Source organism: Engraulis encrasicolus, chromosome 7 (assembly GCF_034702125.1).
Source record: "Engraulis encrasicolus isolate BLACKSEA-1 chromosome 7, IST_EnEncr_1.0, whole genome shotgun sequence".
NCBI classification, from domain to species: Eukaryota; Metazoa; Chordata; class Actinopteri; order Clupeiformes; family Engraulidae; genus Engraulis; species Engraulis encrasicolus.
The window spans coordinates 4,363,234-4,380,612 of record NC_085863.1 but is presented as its reverse complement, the minus strand read 5'-3'; the positions used below and the strand labels follow the sequence as shown (position 1 = coordinate 4,380,612).

Sequence of the window (17,379 nt, the reverse complement as noted above, 5' to 3'; positions counted from 1 at the left end):
AGAAAAACTTGATCAATATGAAAACTTCATTAAACACCGCACATTGGATACTGCTATTTTTTTCTCTTTATTTTTTGGAGCGAACAAGGTTTTTTAACCCAGTGCGTCTTCAGGTTCGGAGTGTGCATTATGGGGCTACGACAGCAGGCCAACTTACTATTTTTAACGTTTAACAGACTGCAATCACTACTACAGACTGCACTAACTACCCAGAGCAAACCTTGCAGGGGAAATGATGCATGCTTTTGGACAAGGGGACAGGGATTACAGACTATATTTAAAAACCATCACAACCTTCTCATGCAGAGCTTCAGTTATCGGCTTCTTGTTACCAAAATGGTTATGAAAAGTCTTGATAATAACACCTAAGACTCTGAAATGTCACAGCAATGTTGTTATGATGTAGTAGTTGAGCTTTTTCAGCAACGAGTGAGCAGGATGGCTGGCGACGTTCCCACTTGCATCAAAGGGCTACCACACTTGCTCAACATATGTAACCACCCAACCACAGTAGCAGCAGATGCCCACAGACATGTCTGTTCCAATATAAAACCTCTTCAAATGCCCACAGACATGTCTATTCCACTATAAAAACCTCTTCAAATGCATATTTCACCTCTCAGATACATATTTCACCTCGCTTTAACCAGGAAATGGTCCCATTGACTTACAATAACTCTTCTGCCGGGGACATATGGCATTAGTTGTCATATGACAGTCAGCATTCCACAAACGCATGCTATGAGCGGGGTCAGCTCTATGTTCCCACAGGCCATGGGGTCAGCTCTAAGTTCCCACAGCCCATTGGTCCCACAGCTTATTTTTGCTGCTCCATGTTCATAAATGTTCCCAATTTTTCAAGAAAGTATTCAAATATTGGCCCTATGTTCCACAACTCCATGTTCCCACATTTCCAAGTAAACTAAGAGAACATGTCTTTCTCCCTGCCATGGTAGATAGGGCCTACATTTGCATAAATTCTTAGAAATGTGGGAATATGGGCCAGCAGGTATGGGACCAATGGGCTGTGGGACCAATGGGCTGTGGGACCAATGGGCTGTGGGACCAATGGGCTGTGGGACCAATGGGTTGTGGGACCAATGGGCTGTGGGACCAGTGGGCTGTGGGACCAATAGGCTGTGGGACCAATGGGCTGTGGGACCAATGGGCTGTGGGACCAATGGGCTGTGGGACCAATGGGGGACCAATGGGCTGTGGGACCAATGGGCTGTGGGACCAATGGGCTGTGGGACCAATGGGCTGTGGGAATATAGACACGCTCCCGCTATTAGCATTTGGTCCAGTGGGTCTGGTGCCAATGGACTGGGCCTGTGGACAGGACAGCCTACGCACTGTACAGCATAGACCCTTGAGTCAGCATGTTTTAGGCAGAACTGAATGGTAAGCAACCCCAACCCCCCCCCACTCGATGGCACGTGACCGCTCTTATCTAACGCCACATCCAGCTGGCTGACTCAGTAACACACTGCTGCCATGTAGCCTACTGCAACCAGCTGTGGCGTGGTCAGTAACACAATGCTGCCATGTACTGCCCTGACATGTAGGCTACACACTGGCAAATATAGTAGTGACATGTAGGCTACTGAAGCCAGTTGTGGTGTGGTCAGTAACACACATGTAGGCTACTGCAATCAGCTGTGGTGTGGTCAGTAACACACATATTGCAGTGTAGGTTACTGCAACCAGCTGTGCTGTGGTCAGTAACACACTGCTGCCATGTAGGTTACTGCAACCAGCTGTGGTGTGGTCAGAAACACAATGCTGCCAAACTGCCCTGACATGTAGGCTACACACTGGCAAATATAGTAGTGACATGTAGGCTACTGCATCCAGCTGTGGTCAGTAACAAACTGCTGCATTGTGCTGTACCTGCCATGTAGGCTGCAGCCCTGCCATGTAGGCTACTGCAACTAGCTGTGGTGTGGTCAGTAACACACATGTAGGCTACTGCAATCAGCTGTGGTGTGGTCAGTAACACACATGTAGGCTACTGCAACCTGTTGTGGTGTGGTCAGTAACACACATATTGCAGTGTAGGCTACTGCAACCAGTTGTGGTGTGGTCAGTTACACACATATTGCAGTGTAGGTTACTGCAACCAGATGTGGTGTGGTCAGTTACACACATCCACATAGTACCCTTTAAGGCGAGGCACCCTTTCAATTCATGAAACATTTCAGGGCACCCCAAACCAACAAGCCGTAACATGGCATCGCATCCGATACCACACAAGCTTAGAAAAGTAACACATTTGGAGACGTCACACGACCTACGTTCGAAGTTGCAGCTGACTGGGGCGACCTATATTTACTTTATTGTGCGTAAATGGCAGATGAAAGATTCCACTGACTAGACCGGACTAACTTATCAATTTAGACGGCACCCCTGTTGAGAAATTGCATCCAGTTGTGGTGTGGTTAACCAGAAAACACCACGGGAAGACCACCATCGCCACAGAGAGACCACCATTGCCATGGAGATGCTGCCATCACCAGGGGGACAGCACCACATAGGCCTACAGCATACTGTACTGTACATACATAATGTACATGCGGTTGCGGTACAGCTGGGGAAATTAAAATCGAGACAGTGCCCAAAAATACCAGTTTTTCTTCAAGTATGGAGAGTTCAAAATTCGAAATTTGGTGGAATGACTATGATTTTGAATCCCATCATGTCTGGAATTCACTACAACCTTTCCTGAAATCAGCATATTTTTTATCGGCGTAAGTGGCATTGAATTCCTACACAACACAGCCCAAAGGCCTACTATGTGTGTCATTAGGTAATCGCCTCATGGCCAGTCCATTCCCCAAACTGCAAACAACAGTGAAAACCTCATTCATACAACCCAGAATAAAACTGAATCAAATTAAGCTGATATATCATCTACGTAACTTCCAAAAAAAGTGAAATGGTGGAGAGAATGCAACGACTCCTGATCAGGTTATTTCAACAAATGTTTACTTGCGAATCAAATCCAACCTACTCCCTGCACGTCCATTACTTATCTCAAAACACTGCACCTTTTTCTTATGTCTGTTTTCTGGAAATAGATCAACTAAATGATAATTGGTATCACTCCACATAAACACCTGTACACATTTCCTGCCTCCTGCCTGTAAACATGGAAATGGACCTGTAGTTTCCTAAAGCGGATGAAAAAAAAAAGTTGTCTAAACGCTCCATTGCTTCAATTATGACTTTGTTTTATCCGTATGCCATGTAAACGAGGTCAAAATATGTAAATGGTCAAAAAACATCCATTTTTAAAAACATCTGCATGCTGTATGTGTTTAACCAAGCCCTAATGTGGACCATTATTTGACTGCAAGGCAAGGAAAGGCATGATTATTTGTATAGGTGGTATAAGATGATGGTGTATGTGTAAGTCATACAAATAATAGCATAGATATTGTATTGTATTGTATTGTATTGTATAAAGCTAGGCCTAATACCAGTCACAACACTCATTCTGACAACATACTGTACTGGTATGTGTGTAGAGCCAACTGATTGAGGCCCATTCACTTGCATCATTATAGGCGGGCCCAGTCTATTTAAGTGGATGGACTTCTTGGCTTTAATAACTTTCAATCAATCAATCAATCAATCAATTAATCAATCAATCAATTAATCAATTATCACTCAATATCAGACATCAAACCAAATATCAGAGACACCAGAATAACAGTGTGGTGTGTTAGCAGTGATGCAAACTAGCAGCCATGATGTTTAACACTGTCTTGACACAAAGTGGCTGGACCATATGCAAAAGATTTGCTTGCTTTCTGCAATTAATAGATACCATTATGTTCTTCTTTCAACATCATGCTGTTATGAAATGATGGAGTATACCTCCATGACATGGCACACAAATATGTCACTTTTTAAAAATAAACAAATAAATGACTCTTTGGAGAGCAACTGCTGCCATTCATAATGCACTGCTTATGTAATATGTGGCGTGTGTGTATGCATTATGTATACAAGTTCACGGCAGGCTACACAACATGCAAGCACACACAGACACACACATGTTCACACACACACACGCGCGCGCACGCGCACACACACACACACACACACACACACACACACACACACACACACACACACACACACACACACACACACACACACACACACACACACACACACACAACTTAGCACACATAATACTGCTACACAACATGTGAAAGTGAAAGCCCAAGTGGGAAACTCCAACACACACACACACACACACACACACAAGAGAAGCGTGAACATACGCCAATTGGTAGTACAGCTGTAATTCTTCTGTTCAGCTTGTGTTGAGAATTGTATAACTGCGTGCTACAGTACACCACTCTGACATGTTACCACACCATTCCCTGGATCTTGAATCTTGAAATTTCCAAAAGTTTAGTCATGACACCAAAATGGGACATGCACTCACTGTCAGCTGTCATGACACATATGGCCACGCGTTGCAGAAGCTGTAGGCCCCTATAATAGGCTATTCTCTGACTATGGTTACCGCGCCCCTCTAAATAGAGGAAGGGATATATACGTACAGTAGATGCGTAGATGGTTTCCCATTTATTTGCCTCTATGTCTGTTTGGCTCTGCACAGCATTGCTCAAAAACAACTAATTTGTGTACGAAACGACGAAAGTTGAGCAAGCATTCCTAGATGATAGTTAGGCAAAATCAGGTCAAAAATATAAAACAAACATTTTTTTTGTCTATACCCGTAAAAAAAAGGACCAATACCATTTCCCCTTTTCTATTTTTAATGCGGTTGACCAATTCATAAGGCTACCAATTCATTTCAATAGTGAACATGGGTTACTGGGGCAGGATGTGGTGTTGTGCTTAGCACTTTGCTGATTCAGACATTTTGAGACTCAAAGAAAGTCCAGTAACACTTCATCTATTAACTTTCTTCTATTCATAACATGCTATAGGCAGTCATGGGTAAGTGGTTGGGCCGGACATCAGACTTGTAGTCCAAAGGTTGCCGGTTCGACTTCCGACCTGCAAGTGAGTAATTAACCAGCGCTCTCCCCCATCCACCTCCATAACTGAGATACCCTGAGCATGGTACCATCCCTGCTCCCTTTCGGGCGCCATTGCAGGGGTGAAGCATAAATGCAATTTCCTTGTGTGCTGTGAAGTGCTGTGTCACAATGACAATGGGAGTTGGAGTTTCCCAGTTGGGCTTTCACTTTTATTGGGAGCAGTATTATGTAGACTATCTATGTAACAGTGTTGTGAATGTTGATTATTGCATTCAATGATCAAAGGATGTCTGCGTCTCATCCTTTGTGGAGCTCACGGTCAAGGACAGCAGAATCAGGACAGAATGAGCTACTCCTCAGCGACTGGACCCCGGGATGACCGGAGCAATCTGAATAGAGGGTTTTTTTTTATTTTTAAATGTGTTATGTTGGTGCGTGAAGTCGCTGACATTTCAACGCACCTGCATCTCCCTCAGAGTCATACTGTAAAAGTATTATTTAAAGGTATCAAGCATGGTAAAGCTTTAGAATATATTATAAACCTTTACGTATGTGTATATACCATCTTATATGAACACAGGGATTGATAGAACGTGTTAGCGACAATCCTCACCTTGAAGTGTCTGTGTGCATGTGTGTGTGTGTGTTTGCCAAATACACTCAACCCACCACCCCCCCCCCTCCCCCGCTCACAACAAAGGTGTGCCAACTGTGTCAGTGGGACAACTTTCTCTCTCTCAAACACAAACACACACACACACACACACGGTGCTGATCTCACTCACACAAGCGGCAATAAATTACTGGGATGCAGTGACTGAAAGAGATCACACCTTAATGAAAAAGCATCGATCAAATATTCAACCAGTGGCTATTTCCTTCTTCTTTTTAAGAAAAAAAAAACCTGCATGGTGTAGTGTTGGACTGTGTATTACACATCATCAATATGAATAGTAGTGTATGGTCTTATATTGTGCATCCATCCACCAGTGGAACCCCTTACTATTTGCTGAAAAAAACATCGTATTATAGTTTTTACGTTATTACATAGTATTACTACAACATTAAATAGTCTTCAGTAAGACATAGAGACTTAATCATTGGCATTCTGGTGACAACAAATTTTCAACAGTGGCCATTTCTGAAGAGTGTAGCCTCTTAACAGTCATGGGTGAGCGGTTAGGGCGTCAGACTTGCATCCCAGAGGTTGCTGGTTCGACTCCCGACCCGCCAGGTTGGTGGGGGGAGTAATCAACCAGTACTCTCCCCCATTCTCCTCCCTGAATGAGGCACCCTGAGCATAGTACAGTCCCACCACACTGCTCCCCATGGGGCGCCACTGAGGGCTGCCCCCTTGCACGGGTGAGGCATAAATGCAATTTCGTTGTGTGCAGTGTGCAGTGTTCACTTGTGTGCTGTGGAGTGCTGTGTCACAATGACAATGGGAGTTGGAGTTTCCCAATGGGGCTTTCATAATGCACGCTGTACCACCAGTGGCACGCTGTAATAGTCATTGAAAAGTTAACTACCATAGTACTACACTATGAAATAACACAGGGCCTTTAGTAAGACATTACTACCATAGTACTACACTACTATGACATAACACAGGGCCTTTAGTAATGCACACAGGGCCTTTAGTAATACATAACTACCATAGTACTACACTACTATGACATAACACAGGGCCTTTAGTAATACATAACTACCATAGTACTACACTACTATGACATAACACAGGGCCTTTAGTAATACATTACTACCATAGTACTACACTACTATGACATAACACAGGGCCTTTAGTAATACATTACTACCATAGTACTACACCACTATGACATAACACAGGGCCTTTAGTAATACATAACTACCACTACACTACTATGACATAACACAGGGCCTTTAGTGATGCACTAGGACTTGGTCATTGCCATTCTGATAACAGCAAATTTATAGCGGTGTGTCTTAATGGGTTAAATAACAGACAAGAGGGCAATGTGCTCGTTTCTCTGTCACCACCTCATGGGTTCACAACCAGGCCTGTTGTCGACTCAGCGGTCTCTTTCTGCTTCTCCTTCTTGCTGTCTCTGACACCGAACACACTTCCCCATCGGAGGTAGCGTGTCAGTGGTCTGTCAGTGGGATATTTGTTCTCATTTCCTCCATGTGTGAAAGGAACAACACATTTATAGACTGCTGCCAGACCAGACCTGCGACGTGTTGTTGTCAAGTGTCTTGTCTTTCTCTTGGGCCTGTGACGTGTTGTTGTCAAGTGTCTTGTCTTTCTCTTGGGCCTGTTAACCCAAAGCAGATTTACTGGACATCAAGAACTATCAACACAAATTGATGTCAGGCACCAACTATGAGTACCTTTGAGGCAGTTGATGTAGGAGGAGTATGAGTAGCCTACCTTTGAGGCAGTGGATGTAGGAGGACTATAAGTACCTTTGAGGCAGTGGATGTAGGAGGACTATAAGTACCTTTGAGGCAGTGGATGTAGGAGGACTATAAGTACCTTTGAGGCAGTGGATGTAGGAGGACTATGAGTACCTTTGAGGCAGTGGATGTAGGAGGACTATGAGTACCTTTGAGGCAGTGGATGTAGGAGGACTATGAGTACCTTTGAGGCAGTGGATGTAGGAGGACTATGAGTACCTTTGAGGCAGTGGATGTAGGAGGACTATGAGTACCTTTGAGGCAGTGGATGTAGGAGGACTATAAGTACCTTTGAGGCAGTGGATGTAGGAGGACTATGAGTACCTTTGAGGCAGTGGATGTAGGAGGACTATGAGTACCTTTGAGGCAGTGGATGTAGGAGGACTATGAGTACCTTTGAGGCAGTGGATGTAGGAGGACTATGAGTACCTTTGAGGCAGTGGATGTAGGAGGACTATGAGTACCTTTGAGGCAGTGGATGTAGGAGGACTATGAGTACCTTTGAGGCAGTGGATGTAGGAGGACTATGAGTACCTTTGAGGCAGTGGATGTAGGAGGACTATGAGTACCTTTGAGGCAGTGGATGTAGGAGGACTATGAGTACCTTTGAGGCAGTGGATGTAGGAGGACTATGAGTACCTTTGAGGCAGTGGATGTAGGAGGACTATGAGTACCTTTGAGGCAGTGGATGTAGGAGGACTATGAGTACCTTTGAGGCAGTTGATGTAGGAGGAGTATGAGTACCTTTGAGGCAGTTGATGTAGGAGGAGTATGAGTACCTTTGAGGCAGTGGATTTAGGCCTAGGATCAGGGCCGCTGACAGCTTTGGCAGGGCTTGGGACAGAGTCCTCTGAAAGAGCCCCATATCCAGTACAAACAATGTATTGAAGACAAATTTCTGGGGCCCCTGTCTCCCTGGGCCCGGGACAAGTGACCCCTTTGTCCCCCTATGTCAGCTTCCCTGCCTAGGACACTACTGACCAGGAAGTTGCCAAATGCCTTCAACATATTGTACTTCTCAACAGAGAATGCGTATAAAAGGACGGTGGTTACGCAAAGGCATCATCTGTTGTACAGACAGGCACCCACGTTGTGTTTGTGCTTAATCTAAATGCATACCGCCTGCAGGCGGCTGAGCTTTTAAGAATATACTCAAACGACAATACAAGGGCCTCAGCTGGAACGTGGAAGTGGGTGTGCGATCGTGTCTATGCAATGACAGAATGGCGTCCAGCCGTTGCAACACATCAATGCATGTCACACCAATTACCCAGTGAAATAACCTGGTTGTAATGGTGGGAGGGGGGGATAATAAATATTGTATGTGTGTGGTGCTCAAACTCCTATAGCCATGTGATCTTCATTTCTCATAGAGTATTTCTCGTAAGCATGTTAGTTACACTAAAACGCTGTGCGTAATGGAGATAGTCCATAGACTACTAAAATCAGACAAACAGAAATCGGTTACGGTATATTCGAAAGTCTACATCGTAAGCCAATAAAAAAAATTATCGATTGAGTTCTAAGGCCCTATCTGAGGCGAATTACAGTCTGATGCGTTCGGTCGTTAACAGTCAAATGAAATAGCACATCTTTTGTCCTCGGTTCCTTTACTACCGCGCACCGTGCCACATACGCCTATTCCTCTGGTTTCCATGTGCACCTTATGTACCGTTTTTGTATTATACACAGCAGCTGTATCATTCAGCTTCAGCCTTTTAGATTTATACACTGGGGCTGATGTTCATTCCCATCTCCGGGTCGCGTAATTCATGCATAAGGAAGGAAGGTTACTGCTAGCGGAGATTGGTTTGAAAGCACGGAAACACAACAAGCTTAGGCGGCCACTGCATTGCTGATCTCACATTCATATCCACCGTTCCTGTTCTGGCAACAGTGACAGCAAAACACGGTGCAAATGATCAAATGAATGCTGGAATAAAATAAAACGAACCCCCCGTGGAACGGCTCGAACAATAGCGCGTTTGTGTCTCGCAAATGGACGTCAGCGACAAATTGACACTTCGCCGCTTCAGTGACAATTCAATGAAGGCGATGTGCCTTTTTTTTAATTCACTGTAGGCTAAAACGGTGCCAACCAGGGCAGTGGACCAAGCACGACACTGTCCAACATCTTTGACCCACCTGCTTGTGTTGTATCGGTGAGATCGTAGTTCAAGCCAGGGTAGTCCCTCAATTTCCTGCCGCTAATATTCAACATCCCCGAGCACACGGCATCATCCAAAGCGCGGTCCAAGCTCCGTGCTGTGTGTAACTGGTACTGATGCTGGAAAACGCCAGGGTTCCAGTGAGGTCCATTCGAAAATAAATGGCTTTGAAGAGCAGTGTTTGCTCCCACACCACCCTGACTCGCCGCCATTTTCATAAGTGAATTATTCTTACAATAATATCAGGGACCGCTTCTCCGCCCATGCGCGCATGCACGCTACAAACCGGAGAATGTTGGGGAAGGGCCTGCCTTGACTGGAGGATGGCGAGAAGAGGAGGGGAGGTAGTAGACAGCTTGTGTGTACAAAGGGCAGGTACAGACTGATGTAGCACCCCACGCCTTGCTTTGTCGGTCTTACAAAAATATATCCTGCTCCAGTTTCCGCTTAAATCAATAAAAAATGGTTCCACCACAGCGACTTTGCTATGCGAAAATGTGTTCACGTAACAGCACAGATTACGTGAATGATGGAGTAAGTTTAAATTCACACGAGCATGGTCTATGAATATAATGATTTCGTCTATAGTGCCGCTGGCAATTTCGTGTGATTCACGCCTCACTAGCGACCTCATGTGTCCAGCGCATGGCAAATATCATGATGGAAAGAAGCGGTTTTTTTTTTACTCTCAATGCTTTTACTTCCGAGAAACACTGGTCCACTCCCCCACCATGCGCGCTAGACTGTCTGCATGCCCTTACATAGCTGCTCATTGATAAAGGCAACATAGACAGCTTGCCAGTTGATGTGGAAGAAACACCAGTAGCCTCTCTGTAAACAGTAGCTCAACTCACAGAACCAGCGGGGGAATAGTCTGGCTACACAGTAAAAACTGCAGTGTTAATGCAACACTAACAGAGTCGTTTTAACACCTCCTAGAGTTTATTTGGTCCCCGAATACTCTCTAAGTGTTGAATTAACACTGCATTTTTTACTGGCTACTCTTACAGCTGACAGATGTGATGGATTAAGGGCTCCTTTCAGGCCAAACGCAACAGAATACACGTGAAGGAAGAGGAAGTCAAGGATGAGGATGGCAAAAGGGGAAGAGACCCATTCTAGCCTCCAGAGTGCACCCACGACCAGTTAGGGGCAGTCATGGGTATTGGGTAAGCGGTTAGGGCGTCAGACTTGTATCCCAAAGGTTGCTAGTTCGATTCCCGACCCGCTAGGTTGGTGGGGGGAGTAATTAACCAGTGCTCTCCCCCATCCTCCTCCATGACTGAGGTACCCTGAGCATGGTACCGTCCCACTGCACTGTTGTTCCCTTGGGACGCCATTGGGGGCCGCCCCCTTGCACAGGTGAGGCATAAATAAATGCAATTTCATTGTGTGCAGTGTACAGTGAATACTTGTGTGCTGTGGAGTGCTGTGTCACAATGACAATGGGAGTTGGAGTTTCCCAGTTGGGCCTTCACTTTTCACTTTTCCTGACCGTAGTGATGGTCATGCCATTGCTCTGCCTCCTTCTTTGGAAAGAGCCTCCTTCTTCTTACACTTCACACATGAACCAAGGTGTCCCCCAAAACACCTCCACCCAGAGGCGACTCTAGGGTCGGGTGGGGCCCCAAGCGAAAATGCAAAAGAATGAACATTTGAACCAAAATCACCCCTACTGTAGTAAAGTGTGGGCTGTTATTCACTATCTAGAGCAGTGTTTCCCAATCAGGGGCACGTGTACCACGAGGAGTACGTGAGCACACTGCAGGGGGTACTTGGAAAAATGAAATATTGTATGGAGCATAGTCACTTTGGGATATAGAGCATGAATTAGGGGGTACTCATGGAATGACAAAAAGGCTTAGGGGGTACGCAAGACAAAAAAGGTTGGGAAACACTGATCTAGAGGCTTGGGGGCCCCAAGCTGCTGCCTGCCTTGCCTGGTGGCAAGATGCGCCTCTACCTCCACCCTGCTTTTCTTAACCAAGATGTTCAACAGCCTATCTCTGCAAGTCCCTCACATGTAGTCAGGGAACCTGACATGGGGGAACAAAGGGGTCAGTTGCCCCAGGCTCAGGGAGAAGGATGGGCACAGAGTTGGGTAAGTACAGAGGTGTGGGCCTTTCAGGTGACTTTATCTTGGGCCCCAGCGAAAGCTGTCAGTGGCCCTGCATGTAATTATGATTCACACGCAGTGTGGACCTCTATAGGCAAGCTACCCCGCTTCTCTCTTTCTTTTTGCCTTTATTTGATAGGCCAGTGAATGGGGTGCCAAGAAGTGAGTAGCCTATGTAAGAAAGCTGTAGGGTTGGGAAATAACCCAGGCCAGATTCGAACTTGAGAAAGCCTCGAGTTGAGTTAACTTACAAGCTTAAGTCAGCAGGGGAACTTACTTTTTTCATGATTAATTGCCTTGCAATGTTTTACAGTGTATAAGAGAAGACATTCCGCAGACAATCTTCCCACAGGTCTGATAGACACTGCCCAGTGCCCACAAACAACTTGTCCAAAAGCCAATGGTATTTTTTTTTAGCAATTGTTGGAGGGCATCCACATCAAACATCCCTCTGAATTTTGGAAAGGTTAGAAAGATGTAGGCCAAGCTGTTTAAGATAGCTGTTTAATACACACACACACACACACACACACACACACACACACACACACACACACACACACACACACACACACACACACACACACACACACACACACACACAATGCGGCCATGTGTGCATGCGTGTGTGTGTGTGTGTGTGTGTGTGTGTGTGTGTGTGTGTGTGTGTGTGTGTGTGTGTGTGTGTGTGTGTGTGTGCACATGCTTGTATAGGCCTATACCTGGAAAGGTAATTACATGTAATTGCACTATCATTACATTGCATTTTGTGGGCGAGAGTATACAGGCCAAACAGAGTAATAAGAGTGCATAAGAGCAGGATTTAGTGCACAAGAGCAAGGTTAATTATTATTATTATTATTATGGTTGTTGTTGTTGTTGTTGTTGTTTGTTGCTGCTGCTGTTGCTGTTAGTTCAGATTATTATTGTAATGATAATGAAGGAAAACTGTCACGGAAGAGACAGGGCTTTACTTTCGTAATAGAAGGTTGCGATAGATGCCTAGAACTATAGTCTTCCCACTGGCTGCTTGTTCAGATGTACTGTAGGCCAAAACATATTCAAACTGTTTGATCAGTGCCACAAAGCTACAATAGCCTATTACAACCTAACCGTTGAACTCTCTCTCTCTCTCTCTCTCTCTCTCTCTCTCTCTCTCTCTCTCTCTCTCTCTCTCTCTCTCTCTCTCTCTCTCTCTCTCTCTCTCTGTGAATGTTTAGTAGTTGTTACGGCACGGGCTATTTTTGTCTCAGTTATGCAGTCAGCCCTCGTGCGCCGGGTAGGGTAACGAGCTCGCCACTTGGGCCGTGGGCTCAGCGCACGAGCACCCGCTTTCCCAGCTGTCCTCCCCAAGTCGCCCACTGTCACCACGAGGCATTTTGCGTATATGAAGACCCGAAAAAGAATATCTATAGTTTATTTAGGCTACAACTAGCTGCTTTACTGGTTCTTTTTGATCCAGTTGGAAACGCGCCGCGGTGGGTCATTTTTGGCACGGTTTGACAGACGCACTACTTTCCCTGCGAGCGATTTGTAATCGCCGATAGAGCGACACGAACATGGGAGACGCGACAACAGAGGAGCCGCAACCAATGCAATCCGTGGAGGAGCCAATGCCCGTGGAGGTGGAGGAAGCTGTGGAGGAACCTGACTCTCGCAACTCAGAGAAAATTGACATGTCTCTAGGTCTGTACCCCTATGGCATGTCCCCTGTGACCAGCGCTTGACACTGGCACCTGCCAACCAGCCAAATGCTGGTAAAACTTGGCTGTGGTAACAATTTCAGTGTCACTAGCCAATTTGGCTGGCAGCTTATTCTTTGGTATGATATCATAGTAGCCGATATTCTGTTGTTTTCCCCTTGTGTATCAATTGCTTGCACAGTATTTAAGTCCAAGAAAAAGCTCAGTAACTCAGTTTCTACTGTATTTGCTTGATATACTTCCATGTAGAAAGCAATGCACTCATCTTGCTTTAGCACTTCATCTTTTGAGGTTAAACGTACACTATCTTGATAAAGGAAGAAAAAAAAAACAATATAAAATCTGTGGCTAGTGGAATACCTGAATGGCTAGTGACTTGGGAAAACCACTAGCCACAGTGGCCGGTGGGTGAAAAAGTTAATGTCAAGCCCTGCCTGTGACCCTAATGAAAATAGGCATACAACTTGTTGATAAAGAGACGTCCATATAATGGGCATACAGTATGCCCTAGTTAAGTTACTGCTTTCATAGTAAAACAAAGAATAGTACAGCTATGGTGAAAGAGAGTCTCACCCAGATGTGTTTTAAATAAAGACTAGTTCAAGTTCAGTTTCAGGACTATAAGCCTAACCACATCAAGGCTGCATTTCATTGAGGCTCATCAACCTCAGATCTGTTTCATGTGGGGCACTACAGTCATGGGTAAGAGGTTGGACTTGTAGCCCAAAGGTTGCCGGTTTGACTCCCGACCCGTCAGGTTGGTCGGGGGAGTAATCAACCAGTGCTCTCTCCCATCCTCCTCCATGACTGAGGTACCCTGAGCATGGTACCGTCCCACCGCACTGCTCCCTTTCGGGCGCTATTAGGGACTGCCCCCTTGCATCCAAGGGTGACGCATAAATGCAATTTCGTTGTGTGCAGAGTTTACTTGTGTGCTGTGGAGTGTTGTGTCACAATGACAATGGGAGTTGCAGTTTTCCAATGGGGCTTTCAAATGAAGAAAACTTGGATAACAGCAATGTGATGCTTTTTCTTTGTTATTAACTGTAAAAAAGGATGCTTGAGTATAACAGTCATATTTGACATATTTCACCTTGTCCCTGTGTCCTCCTTTCACCTATAGATTATAACATTGTTTTTCTGGTGCAGATGACATCATTAAAAAGAACAAGGAAGAGAAGAAAGCACAGAGGGCCGAGCAGGCCAAAAACAAGCGTCTGAAAACCCGAAACAACGTCCTGAAGAAGCTGAACAAAGAGGGACAGCAAGCAGGCCGGTACTTCAGCAGAGGCTCCTATCCATTCCAAGGTAACGCACATAAACACACACACACACACATGCACACACGCACGCACGCACGCACGCACGCACGCACACACGCACACACACACACACACACAGGATGCAGATTTTATGAGAAATGTTTATGTTTTGTGTGCATTGTGCTGTCGTACATCAGGTACACCTGTACTTCTGCACCATTGTACCGGTATATACTACGTTGTTTAATAGGTTGTAATAATTTGTTGTCTTTGTTTTTAAGGAGCCTACAGGTCATGGTACACTAGGCCAGGCTTCCGAGGCTTCTACACACACACACACACACACACACACACACACACACACACACACACACACACACACACACACACACACACACACACACACACACACGCACACACGCACACACACACACGCACACACAGGAGGATGCAAATGTCATGAGAAGTGTTTTGTGTGAAGCTGTGTGCATAGTACTGTCGTACATCAGGTTGGCCTGTACTAGTTTACTACGTCCTTTAGGTTGTAATAATGTGTTGTCTTTGTTTTTGGGGTATTAAGGAGGCTACAGGTCATGGTACACTGGGCCAGGCTTCCGAGGCTTCTACAAAAGGAGAGGGTTTGGTGCGGGCAGGGGAGCCTTCAGAGGAAGTGGAATAAGCCCCCTGGATCGACCCAGTCTGGATGCCAAGGTTAGTCTATGCCCCCTGGACAGACCCAGCCTGGATGCCAAGGTTAGTCTATGCCCCCTGGACAGACCCAGTGTGGATGCCAAGGTTAGTCTATGCCCCCTGGAGCGACCCAGTCTGGATGCCAAGGTTGGTCATGATGAGACCAGATGGGTGAAAATGAAGTGAACTCCCATTGTCATTGTGACACACAGCACTTCACAGCAAGTGAACACTGCACACTGCACAAAACGAAATTACATTCATGCATCACCCGTGCAAAGGGGCAGGCAGCCCCCAATGGCGTAACCAAAAGGGAGCAGTGCAGCGGGACAGTACCATGCTCAGAGTACCTCAGTCATGTAGGATGGAGGATGGGGGAGAGCACTGATTAATTACTCCCCCCACCAACAGTCACATATTACATTGAAGACACGCATCGTCTAACCAGAGATTCTTTAAGTATAGAGATATGCCAATGTAATAGTTTGCTATGGGCACCTAACATGACCAGGTTCTGGTCTGCCTAAAAGGGCGTGTCATAATAGTCCTAGCATTGAATAGAACAGTCCTCAGGTCTGCCTAGGTCTGCCTAAAGGGGGATCCCCCCCCCCCCTCCTTGCAATAATAGAGCACGGAAACAATGGGCCAATGGAACCTCTCTCTCTCTCTCTCTCTCTCTACTCTCTCTGGTCTAACTGTCCCACTCTCCCCTTTCCTCTCGAAGGCAACTGGGCAATTTGGTCAGACGAAAAATGCATTCAGAGGATCTTTTGCCAACCGTTATCGAGGCAGAGGGCGAGGGCGGGGCCAGGCTTCAGGAAGGTAGGCCGATAATGTACCTCTTTCCTCTTTTAATTTGAAATATTTTATTTTGGCACAGCTAGTTCTTCTGTGTGTGTGTGTGTGTGTGTGTGTGTGTGTGTGTGCATAATTTGAGGGAATGTAAAGATGTGAGAAAATAAGCAATTCAGAAGGAGATGGGCTGCTTGGGAGAAGTGAAGTGCAATGTAATGCCTTTCTACAGTAACCGCATAGCATAACGAATCTTATGAATCCACCCACTGTGTAATCTAATATCCCATTTAATTTTATTCATTACTCTCTCCGACCAATCAGAGGTGGGGATGCTGCAGCGAGGGGAGGCAGACCCTTCACCCTCAACAGAGGAGTAAGTTTGTTACACATTCTACAGTCTTTAACTCTATATATTTTATGATGGATGTTGCAGAATAATGTTTAAACGTTGACCTGATGCAGCACTTCTGCTGATATGACATGAACTAATAATTATGTGAATATGAATTGAACCTCATAAACCTCATAAAAGAGGTGTGACATGGTGCTGTGTGCTTACTAATGAAGCGTGTTGTGTTTTTCCACAAAGTTTTCCACTACCAGTAGAGGAGGGGCGGTGGAGAGATTTCAGAAAGTCAGAGGGTAAGTAGAAAGGCAACAATGCACGACTCAGTAGGCTTGAACTATAGAAATTGTGTCCAAGTTCCTCAGTGTTCTGATGTATCTTTTTGTTTTAGTTGGAAGAGGAACACCTCGCTGACAGTGTCCTTGTCCAATTCAAAAGCTGCCAATGACCAAGGGTGAGTTTCAGTGGTAACACCAAAGAGGTTGGATATATAATAAAGAGGAATCGAAACACGCCCACTCAATGCAAAAGCGTGTGCTCAAAATTCGGTCTCCTAACGGGGCGTTGTCCCTCCTTCTTTTTCTCCTTTCGTGGTGTTTGCACAAGACGTGCGCTACTGACATCTACAGCGCTAAGGGGACTCAATTTATTGTCTACCTCAAGACTCTGAAGGTCTCCTAATTGAAGGTCTCCTAAAGGGGCGTTCACCCGACGTTAAGTGGATACCGGAAAAGAGCCCGCCTGTTTTATCTCACTCTCATATACGATTCTCTGCTGACACCGGGCGTCATAAACATGTCATTACAGTGTCATGACACAGTCATAGATAAGTCATAAAC

At 45.5% G+C, this 17,379-nt stretch overlaps 2 protein-coding genes across 5 annotated transcripts in view; one reads left to right on the top strand and one right to left on the bottom strand.

Annotated features, from left to right (window-relative positions):
* The window catches only part of lrch2 (leucine-rich repeats and calponin homology (CH) domain containing 2), an 81,242-nt gene extending 71,340 nt beyond the window's left edge, over positions 1-9,902 (bottom strand). For all 3 annotated transcript variants that reach the window (XM_063202731.1, XM_063202732.1, XM_063202733.1), the window contains exon 1: positions 9,606-9,902. In XM_063202731.1, the coding sequence (XP_063058801.1) occupies positions 9,606-9,846 (241 nt within the window). In that variant the 5' untranslated portion in view covers positions 9,847-9,902. The remainder of the gene's footprint in view (positions 1-9,605) is intronic.
* A 3,126-nt stretch (positions 9,903-13,028) lies between these two features.
* Positions 13,029-17,012, top strand: si:dkey-17o15.2 (uncharacterized). Of its 2 annotated transcripts, none has more exons than XM_063202307.1 (7): positions 13,029-13,430; positions 14,597-14,719; positions 15,290-15,420; positions 16,124-16,221; positions 16,516-16,567; positions 16,784-16,836; positions 16,932-17,012. In XM_063202307.1, exons 1-7 carry the CDS (start codon positions 13,304-13,306, stop codon positions 16,996-16,998), a joined length of 651 nt encoding a protein of 216 aa, XP_063058377.1. In that variant the 5' UTR covers positions 13,029-13,303; the 3' UTR covers positions 16,999-17,012. The 2 variants fall into 2 exon arrangements, with proteins under 2 accessions (XP_063058377.1, XP_063058375.1); XM_063202305.1 differs by having other exon boundaries at positions 14,597-14,755.
* Positions 17,013-17,379: the final 367 nt, after the last annotated feature.

What these genes read in the sequence shown, in the direction of transcription:
- si:dkey-17o15.2 (XM_063202305.1), top strand. Translation starts at nt 13,304, where the DNA reads ATGGGAGACGCGACAACAGAGGAGCCGCAACCAATGCAATCCGTGGAG. An exon ending in GACCCAGTCTGGATGCCAAG is followed by an intron (nt 15,421 to 16,123) that starts GTTAGTCTATGC and finishes TTCCTCTCGAAG; the next exon opens with GCAACTGGGCAATTTGGTCA. An exon ending in CGGGGCCAGGCTTCAGGAAG is followed by an intron (nt 16,222 to 16,515) that starts GTAGGCCGATAA and finishes CCGACCAATCAG; the next exon opens with AGGTGGGGATGCTGCAGCGA.